This window comes from Pezoporus occidentalis, unplaced genomic scaffold (assembly GCF_034315485.1).
Source record: "Pezoporus occidentalis ecotype Australia unplaced genomic scaffold, CSIRO_AGI_Poc_V1 ctg98, whole genome shotgun sequence".
In the NCBI taxonomy this organism is placed as follows: Eukaryota; Metazoa; Chordata; class Aves; order Psittaciformes; family Psittacidae; genus Pezoporus; species Pezoporus occidentalis.
The window spans coordinates 3,693,733-3,721,079 of record NW_026916347.1 but is presented as its reverse complement, the minus strand read 5'-3'; the positions used below and the strand labels follow the sequence as shown (position 1 = coordinate 3,721,079).

The 27,347-nt window shown below is 40.0% G+C and overlaps 1 protein-coding gene and 2 long non-coding RNA genes across 6 annotated transcripts in view; 1 reads left to right on the top strand and 2 right to left on the bottom strand.

Moving 5' to 3' along the window:
• Positions 1 to 17,124, bottom strand: part of HECTD2 (HECT domain E3 ubiquitin protein ligase 2) — a 40,663-nt gene extending 23,539 nt beyond the window's left edge. Inside the window, exons 1-9 of one of the 3 annotated variants that reach the window (XM_062606857.1) lie at positions 16,898 to 17,124; positions 16,697 to 16,819; positions 11,369 to 11,498; positions 6,240 to 6,378; positions 3,728 to 3,830; positions 2,724 to 2,813; positions 2,082 to 2,146; positions 1,196 to 1,241; positions 74 to 183 (exon numbers count right to left, since the gene is read on the bottom strand). In XM_062606857.1, the coding sequence (XP_062462841.1) occupies positions 74 to 183; positions 1,196 to 1,241; positions 2,082 to 2,146; positions 2,724 to 2,813; positions 3,728 to 3,830; positions 6,240 to 6,378; positions 11,369 to 11,498; positions 16,697 to 16,819; positions 16,898 to 16,990 (899 nt within the window). In that variant the 5' untranslated portion in view covers positions 16,991 to 17,124. Of the gene's footprint in view, positions 1 to 73; positions 184 to 1,195; positions 1,242 to 2,081; positions 2,147 to 2,723; positions 2,814 to 3,727; positions 3,831 to 6,239; positions 6,422 to 11,368; positions 11,499 to 16,696; positions 16,859 to 16,897 lie in introns of those variants that run through there. The other 2 variants (XM_062606856.1, XM_062606855.1) reach the window with 2 other exon arrangements.
• A 1,890-nt stretch (positions 17,125 to 19,014) lies between these two features.
• LOC134157607 (uncharacterized) overlaps positions 19,015 to 27,347 on the bottom strand; it is a 35,520-nt gene continuing 27,187 nt past the window's right edge. The window contains exons 1-3 of one of the 2 annotated variants that reach the window (XR_009962390.1): positions 26,106 to 26,174; positions 21,866 to 21,988; positions 19,015 to 21,003 (exon numbers count right to left, since the gene is read on the bottom strand). This is a non-coding gene — a long non-coding RNA (uncharacterized LOC134157607). Of the gene's footprint in view, positions 21,004 to 21,865; positions 21,989 to 26,105; positions 26,175 to 27,347 lie in introns of those variants that run through there. The other variant, XR_009962391.1, reaches the window with a different exon arrangement.
• On the top strand, positions 20,764 to 26,284 carry LOC134157606 (uncharacterized). The gene is made up of 3 exons (XR_009962389.1): positions 20,764 to 20,861; positions 21,856 to 22,018; positions 26,146 to 26,284. It is a non-coding gene; the product is annotated as an uncharacterized LOC134157606 (long non-coding RNA).

Genomic DNA, 27,347 nt, shown 5'->3' with positions numbered 1-27,347 from the left:
ATCAATGGAAATACAGTAACAATTGTAATCCTAAAAATGGAATTTTTATTTTTATTTTTTTAATTTTTTTTACTTTTTAGACCAGTGCACTAGGAAATGATGGTCAGCTTCTGTTAAGGCTGCTATCTGTCTTAGCAAGTGAGCATAGATGACATAAGTAGAAGTGTTACTAAATTGAGGATTCTGAAAAAGATTAAAAAAATGTGTTAGGTTAATAAACTGCAGAAAGGGAAAGAAGTCATTAGGAATTTTTCTTATGTTTGTTCTTGTTCAAATGAAAAGTACATATCTTCTATCTTGTAAAAGTGTGATTTTTTTTTTCTTTTCTTGTTTTAGTTTCAAAAGAAAGCCCAAAGGTAATAAAGGCAGTACCCAATAGATTTTTCTGGATTATCATTTAATGCATAGCACATAAATTATACTCCTTTGAGTGATGTGCTTTCCATCTAAGTAATAAGGATTCTCATAGCTCCTGTCTTCCTGCATATCAGTCCAAACCTATTTCCTCTTATGTATGAGTTAACACATTCCTACTTTTCAGCAGGATATATCCCTTATAATTCACAGCTAGCATACCACCCCAGAAAACTATTGTCTCAAAAAATTAAATTACCATCTAATCATCTCAAATAGCAGCAGAAATCTCTCCTTGTGTGGAGAGATGTTATCTACACTTGTAAAATTTAAAGGGCAAATTTGCTACAAACGCAAATCAAATATAATAGTAAAGGTAATACCCTAACACAGGCAGAAATCAGACAATGTAGCCAGTCAGACTGGGGAGAGTCTACTGGATATAATGCAATTCTGGAGAAAGTTACAGCAATATAAAAAAGTGCATATACTGAAACTTTCTGGAAAGATCAGTGTTACAGAATAACAGTAAGGCAAATCTAGGAACAAGGAAAAAAGAACAAATAATCTGCTAAAACATTTGTTTTTCCAACCCACAAAATGACAGGAAACAAATACATGTCTGTTACTTCATAGTTTTAACCTATGTAACATTTCCCCATCAACTATATTCCATCAAGCTCCCATTCCCATCATGCATACCCTAAACTTCTTCTCTATTTTAATGCATTCTTATAACAGGAAATTAAATGTGAAGTATCTTTTTTTGCAGAGTATACTGGTTTATAGATTATACACTAAGCAGACATACACTTAAATAAAAATATTGTATTTTTCTTACCTGTAGAAGTATACAGTATGCTCTAAGATCATCTTTTGTTCGTGGCCTATGAACGAACGAAATAATAAGCAGAACTATATGTATACATGATATACACAAAGAGCCATGAAATCATGCACCTACAATTTAACTTTGCTTTGCAGAAGTGTTTATTTGCCTTATGCTTGATATTTCCTGTCAGAATTATTATACACTTCTTCCACTGCAGACTCTGTACTTCTTGGTGTTTATCTGTTTCAAGGCTTTTACATTACCAAATGCAGCAACAGCACAGAAAAAGGACTATAAGGTAGAGAAAGGAACAGCCAAAGGTTGGGTCACAGGCGAGTCACAACAAGGCACTGACGCTTGCCATATCTTTTCATGAATCAAACTCCATTCTCACTTCTCTTGCTTCTTGCTAAAATGTTGTCACCTCCAAATCATCTGCCTTTGGGCTATCCCTTTCTGCATCCTGCACTGCCTTTTCTATGCTGGTGTCACACATGAACAGTATTGTGAAGTAAACTTTGGATCAAGGAATTACCTAGGTTAAAATCACCTAGTTGCTGTTGGAGGGTGAGCAGGGAGAATATATTTTACTTTAGATAAATTCCTTAACTCATCTCACAGTTCAGATGCTCAAAAGATTGCCCTGGCAACAGGCAGCTGAGATTTTGTGGAGGAATGTATTGCTGGGCCTGGGTCTGCCTCTCAGGGGTTGAATGTCAGCTTAGAGAGTTCAAGATATATTTCAGCATATTTGCCTGCCAAAAGGAGACAAGTTCTTAAGAGTCAAACAAGTTGTATCAAATCATATTATTTCTTTAGCTAAAAGAATAAAAACAAAATGTGTATCAACTTTAAGTGCTGACACGGCACTGAAGCAAGCACTTGTTATAATTACCCTGTCCATTCTTGTAGCAGACCATTAATTACTCCTTTTAGGACTGATTTCTGAACATCTTGAGGCTATGGAAGAAAGAAAGGAAAAATCATATCTCATGTAATTATATATATGCTATACAATGTACTGTATGAACAAGCAAGCTTGTTTTGCTTGTGATTCAAGCCAGCCAAGAAATCTTTGCATTATGATACCGTACTCCTAAGTATCTTTCCTCGCAGACTATTAGCTGAGGCCTGGAGTTGTGTCAATGACTGCTTTCAATGATTTAAACAACTTCAAAAATGTAAATATAATTTCTAAATTACTCCCATCCTTTGTTGAGTAGGCACAGTACCTACTTTTTACTACCACATCCTCACTTTTTCCTTATTTCCCAACATGCAGTGTCCCATCAGTCATGTTATATCCTGCAAGCAGTCTTCGAGATCTAGCACAGTATAAACTGTTCATTACTAGTAGCAAAAATATCCCCTTTACTATAGCCGTTTTCACGACTCTGGTCATTCTCATGGGGCCATTTTAAGTATGTTTTGAGAGATTCTTCAGAAAAACTTTTGGTATAAATTGCTTCTTAGCATATTTCTTTGCTGAAATAATTGCTACAATGTTTTAGAACATGAACTCTTTCCTTCTACTTACAGTATTTAATAAGGCATCATAAACAACATTCACAAAATTTGCATCGATTCCAGAGTCTTCAGTGGTATTAAATGGAGAATTGGCATCTTTCTGTAAGTTAGACAATACATGAAGCAATTTGATTTTGAAATGTTTTGAATATTTTAGCTATCTTTGAGAAATAAAAGTTTAACAGCAAGCTTAAACAAAACACAGATGTAATTATTTTTCTTATCAAACCCTTAAGAATCTAAGATGCTTTTATTAATATGTGAAGGATGTAACTAAACAACAGTAATCATACACATTGGCAATATTAATGTAACACCATTATCATATCATTCTATTTTAATAAAGTAACAGGGTTTCAAATAATGAATTACATAAAATTTTCATTTTTTGTCTTTATTGTTGATCTATTATCAGACAAGAGCAATAAAGTCATAAGCATTCAATATTTGTTAAGTAACTAGAAGTCACAGGTTATTTTGTCTAGGGTCAGGCACTACTGTCCATATTAAATACCATAAGCATATTTTGCTCTGTAACAGGCAGGAAATATTAATTTAGCATGAATTCAGAAAGTTTTCAGACATGAATATGATCTTTCCCAAGGAAAACTGAGGATGCCATCACAACACAAGAACAGCTATATTACTTGAACCCATATCACATGTGTTTTGGCAACAGGGAATTTCTATTTCCAGATTTGCCTGGGTCTCCATATTTGCTGCATGTTTTTAAACTGTAGTTTGTGCAAAAATCATCTACACAGCCATACTGCCACAAAATGAACTACATACTGGAATTTTAAAGTTCCACATATATTTGAAATAGAGTCGCTTAAACTGGAATCTATAAATCAATGCAATAACAATTGTCTACCAAAGACAGGTGAGATTGTGACAAAACGATCTTAGCAGCCTTGAATAAGTTAGCTACAAGCCCTTAACTGACATTTTTGTAAACAATTCAAAGATACAAAGCACTGCAAGTACTAAAGAGTATTATGAATTATTTTCTACCTTAAATGCAGCGTTTATCTCCAAGAAAGAATCAAATGTTGTAGTATAAAAATCGTGTACAGCTTTCCAATCTCCTGATGACTTAGCCTTTTCAACATCATCCCTAGAAAGGATATAGTAAAATATTGATAATAAAAGGGTTCAATCTTTCCAACCTTCCCACTTAGACTTTACACTGCACTGTAACTCTAAGCTTTCCTCAGTAAGTACACTTAGAAGAGAGACAGGTATAATATCACTACTTTGCTAACATCTTCCTTGTCATTTTAAGATCATGGTATTACAAGAGAACAAAAGCATAGTTTGTGTTTGATACACCTGAGCAATGTCTTTTATTCAAAATGTTAATTCATGGTGTCACAGTTCAGTATGTCAAGACAAATAATTAGCAAAACAGAATTATGCTGAAAACACACTGACATGATAAAATTTCTAACTAGTTTATTAAAAGCTCCTTAAGTAGTCAAATCAACTCTCATTTGTTCAAAATATTATTTCTCTTCTTTGTATGCAACTGTACACATCTACTAAGGGACTCTTTAAGTATTGGACCTTAAAGTAAGTATCTGTATATGAACTTTTGTATAATACCATGCATTTAAAATAAACAAACAATCCCCAAACAACCTTTAATGCAGATTTTTTTAGCTATCTACAGTGCTGGTGATACAAATCCCAGTTGGATTCCCCCAGGTAATTTCTTAGTACTAGATATTAGTATCTAGATACTAGATATTAAAAGTACTAGATACTTAGTACTAGATACTAAGCACTAGATACTTAGTACTAGATCTAGTATCTAGATACTAAAAAATAAATATCAGTGTACATACCAAAGATGTTAATAACTTTTTAATACTTTATTTGAAAGAATAAAATTCTTGGTAATTACTTAATTAAGCAGCAGTCAATCAATAAAAAAAGCCTGAATATAGAAAAAACATCAGCTCTTCAGATCACTCAAATACCAACATAGGATCACCTCTTACCAAGCTGTGATACCCATTTCCTTTTCCACCAAATACACACACACACTGAGTAATCAAAAAGCATTCCTTTCCTCACTGACGGCACAAAATTTCAAACACGGAAAAGAGCAGTAAAGAGTATATGCTCATACGCTTCTTAAAGCAACTGTGATATTTTCTTAAATTTTTTTTTTGTCCCCATCTGTTTGAAAAAATAGAAGAATCAGGCTTCTTCCTGGGAATACTTCTCCCCATTCTTTGATGAAGATAATTCTACTGTAAAACACTTGAGGGTATTACAGAGCATAATGCTGCTCTGTGGGTGCTAAGGCTAAAAAAAAAAAAAAAACCAAAACAAACACCATACTTCCAATGAATTAGTAAATACTCACCTAAGAATACTCTAAGAACATATCCACACTAAAGAAACACTGCCAATGTATGTCCATGTATTGCAGGCAGGATTCCCTAGTACAGACACACTTGATGCCCTTTTGTTTTCCACAAAGTTACACCATTTCCACAAATGACAGTGCCAACATCATAATTTTGGGGGATTTATGTGAAACAGAGAAAAAAAGTTCCCTATTGCCTTGCGTCCACAACAAATCAAGCAAAGCTAGCAAAACTCTCTAGTGTACACCTGACATCATGGAAACAAGCTCTACTAGTTAAGAGCAACTCAGGTGATTTCACTGGGGACTCATGCTAGCCCAGCTCAGCCAATCAAGCATCATTGCTGAGTATCATCAACAGAGCTGAAAGAAATCTAATGCAGATACAGTTTTGATTAAGGGTCTGTACTGATTTGGAAAAACAGAAGTGGAACACCAGACACTATTTCACATCAATTTTACTTCTAGCTAAATCACTGTTATAAGGCAGCAGCATAAATATTGTGTACACAGACTAGTTGATCTTAAAACTTTTTACTTAGACAAACTTAAAGCATAGGGAATCTCAAAAGTGCTAGAATAGCTTACACTGCTTATGTGATCACAAAAGCAGCAAGGATATGTGAAAAAAAGTTTTTGCCATAAAACTAATATTGAAAATTAACCCTCTAACATAAAGCATGAACAGTGCAGTCCATGTAATCACCACTCGGTCCTCAAGTACATTGTTATACATTCAAGTAACTGATGTGCAGTGCTTCAAAGACTGAGAATGCCCAGTACCTCAAAGGACACACCAAACTGGCAGTGCAAATAAAACATTAGGATTGAAAGGGATTTTCTAGCCCACAATAAGCCATACATGGGTTTTTTTTTAAACTAAACATCCCCTGAATGTCAGTAACTGAATTTCTAACTCTGAAATACAACCTTTGCCATTTCTTGAACAGAACAACACTTCAAACTACAGAAAGTATTTTGGTAATTTTCACAGTAAGTTATCAATCCCACCATCACAACCCAACTACCTGTCAGCCTTACTAAACTGTTTCCTCATTTGAGATTAACAAAATCTAGTGTATGAATCAGGACAACACAAAGCAAGTTCAAAGGGATAAAGTATGCTTTCAGAAACACAGGGTGACTTACTGAAAATCCTTCACAGTTTTGGTTCGGATAGGAAGGGAACGTTCAGGAGGAATTGGTGCTTTCAGTTCTTGGGGTAGTGTGTCTATAGAGATGCGCTGCTTTTGTCGTACATCGAGGCATATAGGTGGTAAGTCTCTCACTTGTAAAAAATAACCCAATAAATAAAATGCAATCATATGCAGTTAGTAAAATACAGATATAAAGAAACTAGGAAAAAAAAGAAAATGCACACTGATTAATTCTACAACTTTAAACTCCAACTCATTCAGATACTTTCCGTACTATGTGCTCAGACCAGACATGCTAGAAACTTCAACTAATTGAATGGAAATACAAACTTCGAAACAAAAACCATGCCCTGAGTTTGTAGCTGTATCTTTGTGAACAATGGGTGGAGAAAACTGGCCAGTCTGTCTCCTACCTAAGGTCTTCTGAAAGAAGGGACTCTACTATTTTATAAATGAGCTTTTCCACCCAGTTGCAAACAAATGATTTGCTTATTACAAAAAAAAAAAAGAAAACTGAGACACATTTTCACAACAGAATTGCTGACATGCTGCTGCCAAAAAAGAAAAAAAAGGGGGGGGGGGGAAGGCTGGTGGTCTGTGTTCCAACTCATTATTTGGAAAAATAGCAAAATATTGTACTTACATAAACTTACGTAAGACACATAGATATTACACCAGTAACACACACTGGTATGCATACAGCAGTACTCATATCACACGAGAAAACCTCAAGTTTCTTTCACATATACTTTTCCCATGTATACTTTCACTTTTAGAAATGAGTGGTGCAGGATTTTCTTTAAATCTATTGTAGCTGCAGATACTCAACCTTCTGAACATAAAGCCAAGTGCCTTCTAAGTCAAATGCATAACGTGCCTATTCTAAACATCACATCTACCTGTGAATATGAGGAAGTCAAGCAAAGCAAGTTACAATACAATTACAATAAAATAAATTTAAAAAAAAAGAAAAAAGGATGTTATGAACTACAGCGTTAACCCAGACTGATCCTGTTATGTTTGCTATCTGAAAGGCAAACAGAGCAATCCATGAGTGATAGCTATTAGTCATGAATAATAGCGTTGTCCATTATTGCATTTATAATATGCATTGTAAACATTGTAACACACAAACTGTAACACCTAACGAAAATCTCAAGCACAACTACACCAAAGTCCAACTATTTTCTGAGGTAAAAGTTTGTCTACACTGATATATTAATTTTACCTAGAGCTGACTGTGGATCATCTAAAACCTCCTAAAGCAATCTCTCCAATAAATTAAACGGGAAATATAAGTTTTCTGTCCTGCAGAGAATTACTGCTGAAACAGAAGCATCTGGAAACAATTCTCAATAAATCTGTCTGCCTATTCTAAGTACAAATAGCAGTGCTTTAAAAGATCTTTCTATTCTACACCTTTCTATTTGATTTGAGAATGTCGTATTAGGTTTATCTAGGTTTATGTGGCAAGGTTTTGGCAGCAGGGTGGCTGCAGGGGTGGCCTACGTGAGAGGACATGGGGCTGCCTCTACATGAGACACAGCCACCTACAAAACACTTTGGCTACCAGTGGCCAAAGCTGAGCCCCTCAGCTTTGAGGGGCTCAGCTCAGCCTTCTTTTTCAGTGGTACTCATAGGACCTCTGTGATAATAAGAGTAAAAAACATTGCACAGCAGCTGAAAGAGAGGAAGAATTGGGGGGAAGGCGGGCCAGAGGGGATAAACCTCCCTGCAGACACCTAGCTCAGCGGAGAAGGGGAGGAGGTTTTCCAGGCACTGGAGGCAGGGATTTCTGTGGAGAAGACCACACTGAAGCAGACTGCCTCCCTGCAGCCCATGGAGGACCACAGTGGAGCATACAACCAACTGCAGCCCATGGAGAGCCCATGCCTGCACAGGCTGCTGGCAGGAACTGTGGCACATGGGGAACCCACACTGCAGCAGTCTGTTTCCGAAGGAGTGTACCCTGTGGAAAGGGCCCACATTGGAGCAGCTAGTTAGAAGGACCTGTGTTAGAAAAGTCTGGTAAAAGACTCTATCCCATGGGAGAAACCCCATGCTGGGCAAGGGTAACTGTGTGAGAAGTGAGTCACAGAGATGAAATTTTATGAGCTGACTGCAACACCCATTCCTCACCTCCTTGTGCTTTTCCCTTGGCAGAAAGGAAGTAAAAGAATGGGAAACAAAGGGCTAAAGCCTGGGAAGAAGGAATTTTCAGTTTTGTTTAACTGGCAATAAATTCATATCCTCAAGTTAACTCTGTTTTGCCTGTGACAGTAATTGGAAAGTGGACTCCCTATATTGACCTCAACTCATGAGCTTTTTCATCTTATTTTCTCCACACATCCTGATTAGGAGGGGAAGTGATAGAGCAGCTTGGTGGGTGTCTAGCAGCCAGCCAAGGTAAACCCACCAAAACCATGAAAAAATATTCCAATACAGTATACACAAACATCCATTTTTTACTGACAGTGTCTTCCCAAATATCCTTAAAATGCTTTTTTAGTCTGATTTATGCTGCATGTTTTAAAAGTATTTATATGAATTATGACATATGCTTGGGATAAAAGGCACTATATAAAATAAAGATGTCTTCAGAAGTCAAACATACTAAACTAAAATCCTGTATGAATTTCTAAGAACCCTCTAAGCCTTTTTCAAGAGTTGTTTTTTAAAATTAACATCAAAGTAGTATTACTACTCTCCTGCCTCCTCCTTTTATCACAGTGGGGAAATAAATGCTAACAAAATCCCCAAACCCAAAGGCAGATTCTTTTCACTCATGCTAATGACAGGGATACTGCCATTGTGACTTAACACAGACACCATTCATCAGATGATAATAGATCAGAGCTGCCCTCAATCCCATGAGTATGGCATCAATTATAGATATGGAACCTTGCCCACTCTCACAGCAGGAATTTAAAGCTATTTAAAGAGAAGAGCAGCAATTTAAAAAACAAAGTGGACATATAGGTACTAGATTAATTCAAAGTGTCAAACAATCCTGCCATGCAAGTGCTGGCTATTGCACAACATTATCTGAAAGCAGGATGGGCTGACTTAAAAGAAATGAATACTACATTCTATTTTCATACTCTGAAAAACATAACTAATTTCCATTTAGCTCTCATTCTGTCTTCTCAATTTTAAATTTATTAAACACTGAATTATAACCAGCTGAATACACTGAAATGAGGAAAATATTCTCTCCACATCTGTAGAAGAGAGAGCTGCTGACAGAAGCTGCTTCTCATTTCAGTAAATTGAGGCTGCAGGTGCTAAGCTGGCAACATGCACCCTGCCAGTGATGCAATTTTCTTAGAAATATATTCAGCTTAAATTAGATAGACTAAAATGGAATTTTAATAGTATGTTAAATAAATACTGACAACTTCAGTATGTTTTGCCATTATTCAGGTTTATTTGTAAATAGATTTATTTGTTCATCTGACATTCAAAAATGTTAATTAAGATCTGTCACTTGAGTTCCATTGAGGAGAAACTTGAAACTTCGTGTATTAAGCTAATAAGAGCAGTAACACAACATTACAAGACAAGAAAAAGCAGTCATTGCTGGCTGTTTGCCTGGTTATATCAACTAAAAAGATTCAGCAATGAATGACTTCTTAGGGAACAATCAAAAACGTTGAGGAAGAAAATCTCATTGATACAAAGCAGAATTGACTGATACAAAGAAATTTAGGTTGAATGAATTTAGAACAGCAGTTATTTTCAGTGACCAACACAGCTGCTGAGAGATGAAAATTTTCAAAGTAAAGCAAACAAATCTTACAAATAAATTTGTAACATTATAAAAGAACTAGATCAATCTAGTTTATATACAAATTTCATACCAGATCACTGTTGCATTAAATTGCTATAACAAGTCTTCTAATCTCTGTGGAAGATGCATAGCAAACAAACATCACCCTAGCCTTCATGCTGTATTTACCAGTACTACTTTTTCTACATTTGTGCTTTTCAATGAAATTAACATTCTTTGAACTCAAGCCTAAAGTATTACCAGTACGTGTACATATATATACACACATATTGAGAGAGATAGCATGTGTATAAACCCCACCAACCACGCATCATTCCTCAATTTCAGAATAGCAGAAGCAGCATTTTTAGCCAAGAAGTCTGTTTCAGTAATTATTTTCTCCATAGAATACACATATCTCCTCAATAAATTTGAGTGCACCTTGGGCTGTTAGTAAAATAATTAATTTCTATATAGGCAGGTTACCTGGCCTTAGTCTTGTTTCAAACTCACAACAGTCTCTTAATTAATGCCATCTCTTTCTAGCCTCAAATTCATTGAGTGCTATAGAGACTTAGAGAACCAGAGAATAATGAGGCTGAGAGGGATCTGCTCAAAGGTAAGATCAATACAAAACTGACAAATGCTTGTGCAGTCTTTTATCAAAAGTCCCAAGTTACTGAAATTCTGTATCTTAGCCCAAAAATCTAATGAAAAATTCAGGTCTAACCACAACATCATCTAATCAGGCTTCCTGACTCTAGCCTTTCCTAATGATTACACAGCTCCACTTTCTATCTTTTCATCAATTACTGTTACTTCATCATACCACAACCACCTTCTTTCTTGCTTTTAAAGCTCTTCAGAAATTAACAATCTTTGCCTGTGAATTTTATTTTGTGTCATCACTGGCCTTCATTTTCAGTGAAGAACAGCAATTCTCAGCAACTGTCTCGCTTAAAAGCCCTAGATCCCTCATCCCTGCCATCCTTCAGAATGTGATGTAAAGATTTTCTTCACTTAACTTCTGACACAATTTTTAGGGAAATTGTCATCTGCCTGCAGTTAGACAAACTGCAGATGCACTCCTGAATCTGTAACTTTCTTTAAACTTCAGATGATTATTTCATCCTGCAGGTCTATTTCTTTTTCTTATCCAAATTGTCTCTATGACATAAACTTTACAGAGGATGAACTATCACATTTATCACTTCCGGTACACCATACAGCACACGTACATTAATAAAATCTATATTTATAGATTTTTCTGGCACTACAATACAAATATTGGCAGAACACCGAGCACCTTCTTAAATTGGTAACTAAGTAACACAGGGCTTTTATTCTCTTACCATTTTTGATGTTGGGTATAACAAGTTGCGTAGGAGAATTTCTGTTTCCGATGCCTTCTTTCTTTTGGTTGATAGTTGTGATGAAATTGCTGAAAGTCGAAAACTGATTTTTGGCTCCTCTCTCCAACCCCTGTAATTAAGATGACAGCATGCTATAAAAGGCTAATACATGACTACAAGGGTAATCTTACTCATGAGGTATTACACAGAATACTTAAATACTTTTTATCTCGCAATCAGTGTGGTAATACTTAAATAAGACATAAATAATGATTCTGCAAGTTTGTTTCAAATTGAATCAGGAGAAATACCATAAAATTCCCTTTTACTACATTCAAAAACTTAAATATTAGTTTGCAGGATACGAAGATATCCTTGGATTACTGTGAGGAAAACACAACACAATTAAAATGCTTTCAACAGCATCCTAACTTTCTGTATCCTAATTTCTAACTACTTTTATATTCCTCACTACATCCAGCTCAGTTTATACTGATGAAAGCGTTACATACTCCTTTTCCCAAATAACCCTAATACACTGAAGTAGTTAAGACAAATTTCCCAAGACTTGAAATGTGGGGCCACAAATTCTCTGTGAGCTAACTCGATAATAAAATTTAAATACTAGCTACCTGTGTAAACACCCCTAATTGTTCAAAATTAGCAGCACCAGCTGCCACTGAAAAAAGGCCAGTCAACAAACATTCACCAACACTGCTAAAAACACCTGCTTGAGTATCTCTGTGCGCTGCCACCAAGGAGTCTCTGCACAAGCCTTTGCTAAGAAGTGTTGAGCCCTAATATGTTTTAATATATAGAAGTGAAATCACACAACAGTCTTCCAGAGGATAATCAGTCTGTTTGATACTGACTGCTATTAGATACAGCTATTTACTCTGGAGAATTTGCTAAGCATTGGAGGGTTAAGGGGGTTGCCCAAGATGACAGAAGTCACATGATGGAGATTTCAATTTCCACCTCAGCTCCAAGTCATCAGGTTGATATCAGGCAAAGGCAGATCAACTCAAGAATATATACAGACTCTCCCCGCACATCATGATTTTCAGCCTTACAATAAGGTAAAGATTCATTTGCTTGATATCTACTATCTGTGCTCCCAGATAGGGAAAAAAAAAAAAGTTTTCATGCAAATCAAAACTGTAATTCCCCAAATGAGAATAAAAAATCTAGAATAATTAACATAATATTCTATCATTTTTTTAAACCCATACATTTCCCTTTTCCCTTAAGTGTAGTAAATTTAGACTAAGACATGCCATCAGAGCTCTGAGGAAAGTACTTCACTTCCACCAGAACATCCTGAAATATGACCAGGAAGGTAATAACACAGCCCATAAACCTGCCACACCACAGTGTACGCAAGCTGGTACACTGCCAGGAATTTTAAATTACTGTGGCATAAACAACCATTTTTCCATGGCTTATAACTCTGCAAATTAGAAATTTGAGCAACCAGCAGGACTTCTGCCTTTAAAAATCCCAAGTTTCAATTTTTAGCTCCAAATTCCTTGTATGCAACAAACATTCAAAAATAAAATGTAATTACTGCTATAATTTTCACATTTTTTTAATTATTATTATTCTATAACCTTTGAAAATGTCACTAAGATGCTTCTGAGAAAAAAAAAATCATGTGGCACATGACTGGAGAAAACCAGACCCTGAATAAACATGCCACGACATGACTGACTAAAAGAGGACTTTTAAATTCAGATCTGAGGTTAGTCTGCTGTGTCATAAAATGTATCCCCTAGGTAAAACCCCCCTGGAGCGCAGACTAGTCTAATTGTGATTAACAGGGAAGAGTTATCACAGATAATTGAGAAAAGGAGCTTTTATGTAACAGACTTACTGTAACAGACCTTTTTGACTGACTCTAGAGGTTTTACTCCAGCCACCAAAATAGTATAGACCAGAAAGAACAAAAATTGCACATGCTATTTACCTCCATCATCCTGCTCCAAGTGCAGTTCCAACAATATTAAACAAACACATGGACAAAGGCTGTACTGGAAAGCCCTGGAGGAATACTGGGAAGCTACATGCTCATTAGTGAGGATCTCTGACATCTCTTGGGAGAGTAATCTAGGACAGGTGTACAGCACAATGCCATACTTCAAAATTTTGTAGGAGGTCAGTGAGCCTCTAGAGTCCAAGACTCTACATACTGCCATCAGGAAACTGAGCCCCCGCATGAAGAATGAGTATGCTTAAGGGAGTAAGTGGATCAAAGTAATGTTAATGCTCTGTTAATAGCATATTAATAACTCGCAACTCTGATGGCTTTTTAGTGGAAGTTTCCCAAAACATTAAACCCTCCATAACACTGACAAGGGACTAGCATTATACTTCATAAACCTATGCTTTCTATTATTGAAGTTAAACTTGATAGTGAAAGTAAGTCACACAGAAACTGTGTGCCAAAAGCACGTACAGAGTGCTTTCTGGAAAAAGGCAAAAGACCACCTAGAAGAGTTTCTTGAAAATCCTACTCTTTAGCCCTAACGTAACTCCCTCAAGACCCATTTACAGGTAGCAAGCAAAGGCCAGTGAGTAGTAAAAGGCTTCCTGTGCAAGCAGACTTGGGGGCTACTCAAGATTACCTAAAGGCAGCTGTCAATGCAACAGCCTATGCAAGAAACAGGATTGTTCCCTTTCATTTTTATCTTGAAAGGTGTAACATAGGACCGGTTTTGCTTTACAGAAGCCTCTACTTATCCCTGCTTACTAGGGGGCAAGTTACTTAGCTTCCTACAAGTTTCTTTTCAGAATCTGAATACTGACCTCGAATCCATTACCCCTTAGGGCACTGTCTCTAATCACCATCTGGCCCATAAGAAAAGCCTGAACTCCTTGCAGGAGCATCATGTTAATTTATTCATGGACTAATTGAATCTCCACAACTTTCCTTAGAAATAAAAGCCCTCAACCCCACCCCCAATCCTCAATGGCCCTTGGCCCGAAAAAGCCACAGTATGAATGATAATATCAACAGTCACATAATCCCTTTATTCCATCTTGCAGCTAGATGAGACATCTTTCTTGCACATGAACTTCGAAGAAAAGGATTACCACTATTATCTACTGACTTACTAAAATTCTGATTTTTTCCATAGCTATTGTGGAAAAATGGAAACTGCTTAAAGGATGTGTCATACCTTCATGTTGCTTTTGAGGAAGCTCTAGTCATGCTATGTCAGTGCACAAATCCATGGTCTTTAGTGCACTGTCAAATACACAAAGCCCAGGGAGATGTTCAAAGACCAGGATATCTGAGGCTCACTTCACATATAAACAGGGTATAGTATCTGTATCACCATAGTCATCATGTGTGGCTATACATTTAGAAATAATAGGCAGAGAGAATATGAAAATTAAGGTCACCTGGCATATCACTGTATTTGAACTAGGCATATATTTTTAAAGGAAAGGAAAGGGGGAGGGAAAAAAACATGGACAAGCAAAAATACTTTTTTAAAAAGACAGGAATTTCCCTCTGTTGTCATCATATTATAAACTCTTCCCTAACTTAACAAGAAGGAAGCTAAGAACGTATTTCCCTCTTTAAAAGTGTTTGAGAGGACTAAGTAACACTCATTTTTTGATGTTCAATCAGAACTTCTAACACAAGAACTTGTGTTGAGATCATGCTATGTATGATGAATCACACAACATACTTCACAAAGCTCTGAAACTGGATGTGTAGGTTGGTCACAACTAGGGTTTAGCAGACCGGTAGTCCAACATCTTCTTTGCAGCAACTCCTAAAGGTCTGGCAAAAGTATACCTACATTCCTTTTTTGGTATATTCGGATCAAAACCCTCATTTGCTACAAACACAGAAATCCAGGGCTATGGAGATGTCTATCACATCTGCCGACAGAACTCTCTCTCTCTGTAACATACTGTTAAAACCCATACAGAGCCCTTAACATATCAAAGATCCCACACGCATTAGACAAGCAACTGTGCCTAGCCAGACCTGTGCTCCTCTCCAAAAGGAGAATTTCAACAGCTTATGTCTGTGGACAGCAGCTCAGAGGTACATGAAGGATGGTCAGCTACAAACAAGGTTTCCCGATTCTTTAAGGCAGGGGGAATTTCACACAGCTGCCCTCTTGCACTCATTTTCATTAGCTGAGATAAGCCTAACACATTTTAGACCAGCAATTATATCTCAATTCTAAGGGACTGCCATTTGCCATTCAAAATCTGAACTGGAGATTTTCAAAGGTAAAAATAACTCCTGGGCACTTGTCCATTACCGACTTCTCCCACCGAATCTGTGTGTGAATCACAAGAACAAACACATTCTTCCACATTCAGACAGATCTGCAAAGCTGAAAGTCTTTCAAAAAATTGGAAGGTTGTAGGCAAAACACAAAATTGGCAGAGCTGCTCAAAGCAGTTTGCAGTTTGCCTATGATTACTTCGTTTAACATTGCAATGATTCCATGACAGTCAAACATCAGGCGCTGAATCTTTAAAATTCAAATTATGTAAAATGATAATTTCTAGGAAGTCGGACACTTATCAGAACCGCTGAATTAAAATCTCCTAACTGCATTACTTACTACAGGATTGGTAAAATTTTTATGTTGTTGAACTGAAGTAACTTGCAGGAAGCTTTAACACTGAGCTATGCAAGATATTCAACTCATGCCAGGAAAATTTTATGTTTTGTAATATTGTATGGTCAGCAGAAAGAAAAATCATAACCCCAGTAAAATTAAAAATCTCAGACGAGGTTTCCGAAATGAGATTATTCTGGCAAACATCCTTCTCAGAGTCTTTTACCCGTGTTAACTCATTCACCAGTTATCAGTGTTTTCTCATCTGTTTCAACACAAAGCAAAAACCAGAAAAAACCTCTAAAGAAAAAGTTAAAAATACACAAGTATTTTGCAGTTAGCTGTCTTGCTATTAAGTGTGCTGAGAGCTGAAGTCCTCCGCCACCGAGAACCCTTAACGAACACAGAGCTGCAAACCCTCAGTCATGACTAACCCAAAAGAGCAGACCGTTGTAAAATGTTAAAGAACTATAAGTAGATGGAGAATTTATAGCTTCATTATGTCACTAGTTACAGACGCACTTGTTATTTTTAAGAAACTTGAATGAGAGCCTCTCGACGGAAAAGAACATGAAAGAAAAGGAACACGATGATCTCCCACCACCGCGAATAAAGCGGCAAACACAGTAGATGCCACCGCGGACCGCAAAGCCGGTCCCGCTCCCCGGGGCCAGGCCCGGGGCTACCCCGGGGGGGCTGACGGGTCGCCCGGCCCCGCCGGCAGCAGCAGACCTACCCCAGCAGCCGCGCTGGACGCCGACGGGATGGGCAGCAGTTTCTCTCGCTCTTTCTCTCCTTCTTCCTCCTGCTCCTCCGCACACCCGCCGCCCTCCTCGGCTGACGGGGGCTCCGCGCTGCCATGGTTCAGCTCCGCGCCCGGCGGTAGCTCCGCACCGCTCTGGTTCAGCTCCGCGCCCGGCGGTAGCTCCGCGCCGCCCTGGTTCAGCTCCGCGCCCGGCGGTAGCTCCGCGCCCGGGTCGGGGGGTAGGTCGGCAGTCGCCGTGGCCGCCGAAGGGCTCTGCAGCGACATGGCCCTGCTGCCCTCTGCTCACGGCAGCCCCTCAACTCCCGCCGGACACCCGAGCCCTCTTCCTCTTCTTCTCCTCCCTCCGGCCGCCGGCTCCTAGGAGCCCGCACGGGTACTCCCTGCACCGCCGCTCCGCCCGGCTCGCCACGGGGCCGCCGCGGCAATGCAGCAGCCGCGCTGCTCCCGGGCGCTCAGACACCCCCGCGCGGCGGGGCGGAGCGCAGCCCTGCCGCCCCCGCCGCGGCCCGGCGAGGAGAGGGAGCGCGGGATGCACGGAACGGAGGCGGCCGGCGCCGCCGGACAGCGCTGCCCTAGCGCCCCCTCAGCCACCGCGCCACCTACAGACCGCGGGCGGAAAAGGGGCCGCCACCGCCATGTTGTTTATAGGCGGCTCATAGAAACGCGCTTGGCGACCTGAGGCGCCGCGCGGGGGCAGCGGAGGACACGGCTACGGAAACTCCGTAGCGCAGAGAGAGCCGAGGTGCCCGCCGGGCATACGGCGGCGGGAGCTGACTGCCGAGCTCTGCGCAGCCGCTGCAACCGCGGCGCCGCCGGGCTGGCCGGGGTTGGGGCACCACTAGGGGCGCCCTGCGGCACCTACCTTCCGCACCCCGGTAGCGGTGCTTCTGCAGGGGGGGAGCGGCTGCCTCCCGCTGAAGTCGTGCGGGCGGCCTCCTGCGGGGCGAGGGCGGGGGGGCAGGCCGGTCACGGCAACAAGTAAACGCAAGAGTAGAATAGAACACTGCGGAGAAAGGACCTCGGTGTGGGGACCGGCGGGATACTCCCGCTCCTCCTTCACGTTGAGACAGGGTTGTGTGCTGCATCGCTGGCAGGGGCTGCGCCATTAGTGACACCTCACACTGCCCCATCACCTCGTGGTACTTTCATCACGGCTTCAAGTCATGCTCTGACAGGGAAAATACGGGCGTGAAGTGAAAAACCTTAGTCCTGCCTGTTCCACTGGCAAAGCCAGAGTGGTGCCAGGGCCTGTGCAATGGTGGCAGGTCCTGGCCCTTCATTTGGACAGGTCTTGGGAACCCACTGTCAAAGCCCAGGCTTGCTGAAGCTTTGCCGCAATGATATATATTTAAAAATCGTCTTCACGAGGTGTGATATATTGAACTGGTTGAATACAACATCCAGACTAGATGTAATGCAGCATTTATCTGTGGGTACTGACCTACCACGTGGCTGTATATGTACAGGTATGGAAGTCCTTCTGCGTGTCAGGGATGCAATGCTTGTGTATGCTAAGCTACAGAAGATTTAAACCCTTTAAACCATTCTCTGCCAGAATGAAACAAGTTTCTCTAAAACCACTGTAATTTTGTGTCTGGAGAAGAATTCCCCTCCCAGCTTCAGGATCAAAGGAGTGTGAATAGCATTACAGACCACTTGAAACAAACCTCCAAAATTGTTTTTCAGATAGAGGTAAAGCCACATGATGGCTTTTCTCAGTATTGGCATTACACAAGTAAGCTCCTGCAGATTGGAGCTGTGGTAAAGATCTCTGTAAGCTGCATAAAAGCAAGGGCATAATAGGTACTGCAGAGTTAATCTAACACATAGAAAAATGCTTTCCTTTTTTGAGGGAACTGGCAGACCTGGAGTTTATTAGGTTTCATTAAGAAATCACTTTGTCTTCTTACCAAATTAAATACGAGAGCTGGTTTTCCAAGAAGTTCAGTCCTCACTGTGCGTACTTCTCGGTTGCTCTCAGTGGTTTGCATGAATAAGTGACCTGCTGTACTTAAACAAAGCCCTCCAAACACTCACTCATCTTTTTCCTCTCCATGCCAAGAAATAACATAATGATAGTAATTGCAACGACTTGAGTACAAGCAGCTATACATCCAGTGGCAGTCCCCAACTGGAAGTAATTGGCACAGCTGTTTGGTGGAGCTGTGCCAGTTTGAAACATGGAAGGATCTGCTCCCTTGAGCCTGCAGAGAGAGATGAAGCAAAGAGAGAGATGAAGCAAAGATGAAGCAAGTGTACAGATGCATTCATAATGCTTCTTTTTTTTTTTCTTTTTTAATTCCAATGAGCAATAAAGGCCTGATTTTTGATAGCATCAAAATGCTTTTCTACCAAGATTATTTCACAAAAAGCTAATGCATCATCAAAGACATCAGTTTTTACTGTCCATAATGTCCTGTGCTATTTGAAGCAGAAGTACTATGTTGAATTAAACTAATTCAGGTATTTTGACCCATGACAATTATGGAAATAAGCAAAAAAAAGTGCTGTTAAATTTTTTTCTTCCTATTTTTATAAGAGAGCAAAAAGACCACATACTGAAAGAAGCAAATGCGTTTTCCTACTTCTAATAAAGGTAGCATGCCTCTGGTGCCTAGGGTTTGTAGCTAAAAATATTTCAATTTAATTTATAGCTCCACAAGGCAGTCAAAGATGTAACCACAGCTGGGAAAGGCATGTCTAAACTGGCTTTCAATCTGCTAGCGCAGCTGGATGCTAGCTGGGTGCAGCAGTGCTACATGTAATGAGGCAATGCACATAAACCCTGCAATCATTTGTTGCCAAAGTGATAAACCAGGGTAGCGGGCAATGGAGAAGTCAGAAAAATAGGATAAAGATAGTCTGTCTTCTCACAGAAAAGGTTTGTGGGATATACAACATTTTGAAATACTAAACAGGTATGCAACTACCATTTTACAGGACTTCACCAGTATTTTTGGCCAGATGGCCTGGGAGCTTTGACAAAGGGTCATGCACGCTCAGTGTCTTTTTGAAAGTGCAGGCTTTTTGTTTGCATCACCTTTCATAATACTTCCAGTTCTTTCTTTGAGGCTAATAATGCTTTTGCTTACCTCAGTGGTTGCTTTTCCATCTCCAACTGTTACTGTATTCCCTACTTTATCCTTCCAAGGGCTCTTTCCTTTATTTTTTGTTCTTAATCTCTTCTGAGATGCTTAAAAATCTTAAATCACATGGTGCCAGCTACTTCACAGTATTTTTTGGTGAGTGGGGGAAAGGTGAAGTTCAACCCAAACCTGTTTCTCATGCTGCCTGGGCCTACACATCCACATGGGTTCCTGGATGAGTTTGCAGCCTGTGCTGGACCCCTCACTGTCATGCCATGCTACTGGCTCAGGTAAGCGTAAGTACACCCCTGAATGACTACAGAAGGGGTTGCAGGCAGTATGTGACCCTAAACATATTTTCTTGTACTTATGGGAGCACAGTTCTGCTTTAGCAGGGTGTTGATCCTTTCAACCAGAACAAAACCTTCCTGACAGCTTATTTTAAAGCCATTCATAAATATGTTCTATTCTGAAGAGTTTGAGCTGTCAGGAAGGGGAAGAAGTCAGCGACACATCTCTGTGCAATGACGTGGCCAGGCGCAGACCGCCACTAGGAATGACAGATGGAAACAAACCAAATGCTAACATTTTTTCACAAATGATTAGTAAATGCTTACAAGTAATAGATACACTCACAGAGACTGGCATTTGGGAGTGATGCACAAATGAAAAAAAATAAAAAGGGCTAAATTCCCTGGCTAGTATTTTCATGACAAATAATTGAGTGTACCTCACATGTTCCTCTGCAGTCAGAAGTCAAAATGCAGCTGTAGTCAAAATCAGACCTGGTTTAATTCAGAAGTTTTGGCCCATTACAGGTTTTTCCCTGGCCCTCAGATGCTTTACTAGTGGTTGCAGTCAAAGAGTGTCAAAGATCCCTGGTGCAAAGTGGCATTTTAGGAACTGAAGTAAGTGACCTGTGTCCTTGAGAAAAGGTAAGCTGAATTTCCTGTTCAGTTGATGATACGCTTTCATCATGCAGCAACACTGTGTCTCTCTCTTTTATCAAGTAGTACTGTTTCTTTCTCTTTATACTGTTTGAAGATCTTGTGCACTTCCGTGTACAAAATATTTGGGCCATTTAACAGATGTGTGCTTTGTGAGATGGACCCTCAGTGGGCTCAAGGGGAAGCACAGGATAGCTGAAATGTTGAAAGAACCAGCAATGGCTGGAGACAATCCATTTTCTCTCTGTGGGAGTAGGAGAGATAGATGGTTGGGAGTTTTCCAATACAACAGGTTTTCAGCAAAACATTTCAGTTTCACAGAAAGACCTGATTCATTGAACTGGAAATGTTTTACAAAGAAGCATCTTTTACAATGACCTTTTAGCAGAACTCAGGCAAGATGCCACTGAAATCCACCTGTTTATTCATCCAACTCAGTTGGAGAGCTTGTCACACTTGTGAATCAGAGACTGCATGACTTCTGGACTCCCTGGTCAGCTAACACCCAAGCTGCTCTACCCTTCTGTGTGCCACCTGCACACATCACCCATTAGGAAAGACGGAAATGCATGTCTGCCCACAAGTCATGACTGTTCTGAGAATGCATAGCCTCAGAGCTTGTAAGGGATGAGCCAGCCTTGTTCAACCTAGCCTGGCAGCCACCCACTTCCCTTGAAGCTGGACTAAGGTATAAATTTGGGGAGTTCTGTCCTAAGGAATCCAAATGATTGTGAATCCACCTACCACTGCTGGCAAGCTAGCCCAATTATGTTTATTATTCTTGCTAGGAATAGGAAATTATGTAAAAGTTGATCTTGTCTGTCTTTCAGTCCTTGGATCAGATGCCTTCATATGTTCCTGAAAATGTCCCTTTTTTTCAGGAGCATATGTGCAAGATGCACTCAAACTCTCCTGAGCTAGGTCCACATTATTTCCCCTATGACTAACATTAGATTAATTAATCTATAGCTCTCTCTATATAATCTATATATACTTACCCTTTGGCTGTCCTCCAGTACTTGGAAAGCCACATTTTTTAAAGAGTTTATAAACATTTAGAAAAGTGGTTCAAAGGACTCCTGAGCTAATTCACCAGAGGCACTTACATGCAAGTTACCTAGCTGTTGTTTTGTCTTGGCAGATACTCAATTACATCTTTCTCTTTGGCAAATGGTAAACTTCTGATTGAAGGTACATCATTAGCTGGGAAGCATCCTGCTTGGGCATTCCTAGTACAGAGAAGGAAAAGGTAATCAGAGGTAATCAGCAGTTATATCTTATCTGCATCATAATACTTGCACTTTGGGTTCCTTGTCATTGCTAACTGCTGCAATACAGCATCTGTGCCAGGTAACTTAAGAGGCTTATGGACACTGACGCCTAGGCAAGAGCTTAATTTTTATGTTAGTAATTAGCTCTTTTTTGTTTGCCTGAATAAGCTTGCCATAGAACAGGAACTTGGGGTTGAAAGAAAACATTATACTCTAGTTTAGAAACATTGTGGCTATTTTAGTGATGTCCAGAGTGAGGTTATCTGTGATAATGCAGTGTATGCAAAGACTGGAAGACAGACACAGGAAGAGAAAAATTCACCAAGTGAAGAGAATTAACATAGTGACCACACAATATTTACTACGATTTCCATTTCTTCTCTCCAGAAAGTTGGTGTTTGTTATTCTATCTTTAAACTTCAGTTAATTTCTCTTAAACTCTTATAAGATACATCAGTAGCATGATCTGCCCTGAGATATAGCAAAGGACAAAAGTTAAGGGTAGGAAATAACCCTCTGTCATGTCTGATCTGGAAATTGTTTTTAAGTGAGGTAGAGGCAGATATTACATACAGAGTTTTGTCCAATTTCTATTCAAACAAGTATGCCATGCTAAAGAAGGTTCAAATGAGGAGGCAGTATGTAACTGTCATGGTGTAAGCCCAGCTGGTTAAGTACCACAGAGCCACTAGCTCACACACGGTCACCTCCCACCCTGCCCCAGCTGGCATGGGGAGAAGACTTGGGAAAAGATAAAACCTGCAGGTTGAGATAAGAACTGTTCAATAGTTGAAATAAAGTAATTAGTAACAATAATAGGAAATACAGACGGAGAGGAATAAACCCCAAGAAAACCAAGTCATGCACAATACAGCTGCTCATCACCTGCTTGCCACTGCCCATCCCATCCCTGAGCAGCAAGTGGTTGCTTCCAGGTAACTGAGACAAGGGTGGCACAAAATCACAAAATGGAATGTATAAACCTTTAGAATCAGTTTTAAGTAATGTTAAGTTTGATGGCTTTGTAACAGTAGCAATGGAAAATTACTGAGGTGCATGATATACAGGAAAAAAAAGAGTACAACTAGAGAACACACTTAGAATTCTTGTACAAGCTAAATCGTTATAGTTGACATAGTTTTAAGAAAAACAGTCTAGAAGAACAGGACACAGGGACAAGGAGTATTTGGGAACCGCAGGTGTCCAGGATGGGCTACAGTTAAACTAACTGATAAGTAGGAGGACAGGAGCATTATTATGTCTCTGGTGCTAACGAACCAATTAAGCTGGTGTAAGCATCTACTGCGTGTGCTCCAAAGGCAGCCAGAAGTGATGAAGATTGTTGGAAGAAGTAAACAACCTTCAGAGACCACCACCACAATTCTGTACGCATGCAGGGAACTTTCTGGAAAATGATGTAATCCATATGTAGCCTCATGAATATGTATGTATGCCCGGGGACCATATAAGGACGGCTTGTGTACGGGGACACACGTTAGGAGGAGCTATCTCCTGTGTCTCCCGGCGCTGCAGTGAAGAATACTTGCTTGTCAGCGTGAAAACTTTGCTGGCAAGTTAGTTCCTGGAGTTTTCTCCGAATCATAACTCCCCCAGTTTATGTACTGGGCATGATGTGCTGTAGTATGGAATATCCCTTTGGCTAGTTTGGGTCAGGTGTCCTTTCTCTGCTTCCTCCTGGCTTCTTGTGCCCCTTCTAACTGGCAGAGCATGAGAGACTGGAAAGTCCTTAAGTCAGCACTACTTAGCGAGAACTAAAACATCGGTGTGTTATCAGCATTGTTCTGAGCCAAACACAGGAGTGTACCAGCTACTAAGAAAGAAAAAATAAATCTATTCCAGCTGAAACCAGGACAATAATGTTTAATTCAGAGAGTTGCTTCTGTACCTGTGTCATCATGTGACCCATAAAATTGTAAACCGCTGATAGAATTAACGTTTCTGGTTAGCATTGCTTTGTAATTCTTTAAAAAAATTGCCCAGTTGCTTTAAAAAGAGAACATTCTTGGACTGAAGTGACAACGAGGGATAATGTGTGTTTCCAAGATACTTCGCTTGCGTGGGCAGCGGGAGGGTGCTGGCGGCGGCGGTAGCCGGGGCTGCAGCTCCCTCCAGCGCCAGCCCGGCACAGCGCACGGGAGCGCTCCTGATCTTTGCGTTCGGAAACTGCTCATTAGCTCACAGACATGTTTGACATCGTAGAAATTCGTAGATTTAGAGCTTTAGAGATAATAAATGTGGGATCAGATCGTTTATACAATAATTTGTATATGTATCCAGGGAACTGATAGAGCAAATGGCATAGTCAAAATTAATCTCTTACGTTAGTTTGGGCAGGATTAAGAGCTGGATGTTTGAAGACTGTTGAGAATTTTACATCTTTAATGAAGTATGTGGTATTCCCTTTGTAATGTCTAAAGCAGACAGTCATCCCTGTGCTGTGCAGCGTGGATTCCAGTGGAACACCCTGAGCAGCTGGCACATCACTGCAGGCAGGGTGCTCCAGTGTGGGTCACACTGATGTACTCCCCAAGGGACTTCTGAAAAAAAATCCACCAATGTAAGTAGTATCTGGATATGTCTTACGGGTACTGGCTGGCTTCTCTTGCATAAATACTCACACTCACTCATAACTTGTACCTTCCTAAACCATTTTAGTAAAACCTCCTTGTCCAACACAGAGAACAAAAACCTCCAGTTGGTATGTGTGGAACAAAAAGAGTGATGCAAACACAATGTCATGATGACTCAATTGTCTTAATAAATGAACAAATAATGCTGTTTTGTCATCTTCTGCTCTTGCCCCACACAGAATCGCTGTATAAAAAAAAGATACCCACCACAGTGTTTGACTCTAGTGGCGGAGACTTTATAAAAAGCATAGCATTGGTCTAGATAACAGCATTGATAATGTCTGTATTCTTCCTGAATAATTCCCTTTTAAGATATGTTTTGCTTTTGTACTTTTCTTGCACAAAGGATCCTCACTTCTACGTAATCTGTAATAGGGTCATGCTCACTGGAGTCCCTGAGACACATAGTAAGGCAGCAGAGAATACTATAGTTACAAAATACTTCTCATATAGAAGCAAGAGATATTAAAACAGCTGTACCAGGTCCCTGTATAAATTACTGCAATTTTTTAAAGTGAAAACTCTGTCTAATGACAATAAATCTGGAAGCATTTTTCTTGAGACTGCCTTCTGCTCCTGGCTTTGTTGGCCAATGCTGGTAGCATGAGCAGGACATCACTTTCCTTTTCAATCTGACTGACAAAATAGCCTCATCCTGATCTTCTACCCTGCACTGCTCCATCTGACTTCTGGAAAAAGAAGAGGGACAGAGGAAAACTTTGCAGAGCTTCCTGTGAACCCTCTGTCCAGCAGAAGAAGCATTAAGATGTGCGTAGATCCTTCCCATGCTGCAAAACCTGAATAGGGGTGATCAGGCATGCCCGCTCTGGCAGGGTGCAGAGGGGAAGCCAGATGAGGATTGCCCTGCTCCCTCCAAAGGGCTGAGCTGGTGCTTATAGCACAGTCTTCCACATTTTCAGCTGATATTGTGGAATTTGCTGTTATTGAGTATAGAGGTGTCCGATTTGCTGAAGAAGAGCTTTGCAGGAGTACAGGCTCCTTCCTAAGGCACTGGTGCCAAGTTATAACGTCATTTGTATTCAGCCAAGTAGTTCTATTTATAATAACCTTTCAAGTGACCCAATCGTACACTTGGTAAAGCACTTCTAAAGAAGGAGATTAGTTTCTATCTTTCCAGGATATGAAGTAGTGTACTATATAAATACTGCAGCTTAACTACTGTCTACTTTGAATGTCAGTTAGGATCAGGTAGTGTTTATACACTCCTAAATTTTAGCAGTTTTTATTCAGGACTTTTCAAATATGCATCAAGCTGAAACTTGGCATGTAAGCTGTCAGCACAGATGCTAGTTTTATTCCAAAAATAGACTAAGTTAAAGCTTTTTAAGGTGTCAAATGGATTATTTATGCAGTGGTTGCAGATGCTTTAGTTTTCTGGCTCTTTCAACTATACAGAAGCTTACTGTGTCACATCCCTCCCTCTTCCATTCTCCAACATAACAGTTCTGAACAGTGAGGAATAAGAAGACAAGTGATGACACTGGAGTAGTTATCCAGAGATGGTGTGCCCTGGAAACAGGCATAAGTAGCAGTCATTTTTGGTGAAACAAAACTATCCTCTTTGAGTCACCATAAAGAAAAAAAAATCAGAAGACATCTGAAGTGTTATGACACCAAATGATGAGATAGTTTGACAGCACAGTGAAAGGGAAGACAAAATCCTCAGTACTGTGGTGGTTCCCTGTCAATCCCATTTAGAAAAGCAAGAACCTTTTCCCAGGGATTACTGCAGAGGACAGCTCTAAATTCACCATGGTATTTATTGAGTATGTGTATTAAAGTCTAAGGCACCACAATTCAGAAAAATTATCTCCAGAACACTCTTTGAATGGTAAAAAATTGCCCCCATAGAATAAACCAAACCACAGGTGATCCCATTTGCTCCATTTTGCACAGGCAAAGAAAAGCCTGCTGCCATATCGTGATAACAACCCTGCGCTCTGGCAGACTAGAAAACAAAACCAGGAGATTATAAAACACAGGACCTTTCTTGCAGAATGTCCTGCCAACACCTTCAGCAGAGGCCAGACTGATGTAAACACAATCTGCCCTCATATACTTATTATATACTCATATACACATAGAATCATAGCATAGAGTTGGAAAGGACCTTAAGATCATCTAGTTCCAACCCCACTGCCATGGGCAGGGACACCTCACACTAAACCATGTCACCCAAGGCTCTGTCCAACCTGGCCTTGAACACCAGTGATGGAGCATTCACAACTTCCCTGGGCAACCCATTCCAGTGCCTCACCACCCTTACAGTAAAGAACTTCTTTCTTATATCCAATCTAAACTTCCCCTGTTTAAGTTTTAACCCATTACCCCTTGTCCTATTGCTGCAGTCCCTAATGAATAGTTCCTCCCCAGCATCCTTATAGGCCCCCCTTCAGATACTAGAAGGCTGCTATGAGGTCTCCACACAGCCTTCTCTTCTCCAGGCTAAACAGCCCCAATGTTCTCAGCCTGTCTTCATATGGGAAGTGCTCCAGCCCCCTGATCATACTTATTTGCAAGCATATTTAAATATAGTATCTCATAATATGTAGGGTTTTGTTAATTTTCTATGTCTTAAGAATACTTACAGGATGCAAAGATTGTGATCAGGTTTCACCTGAACTTACTTGTTTAACATGATCTTC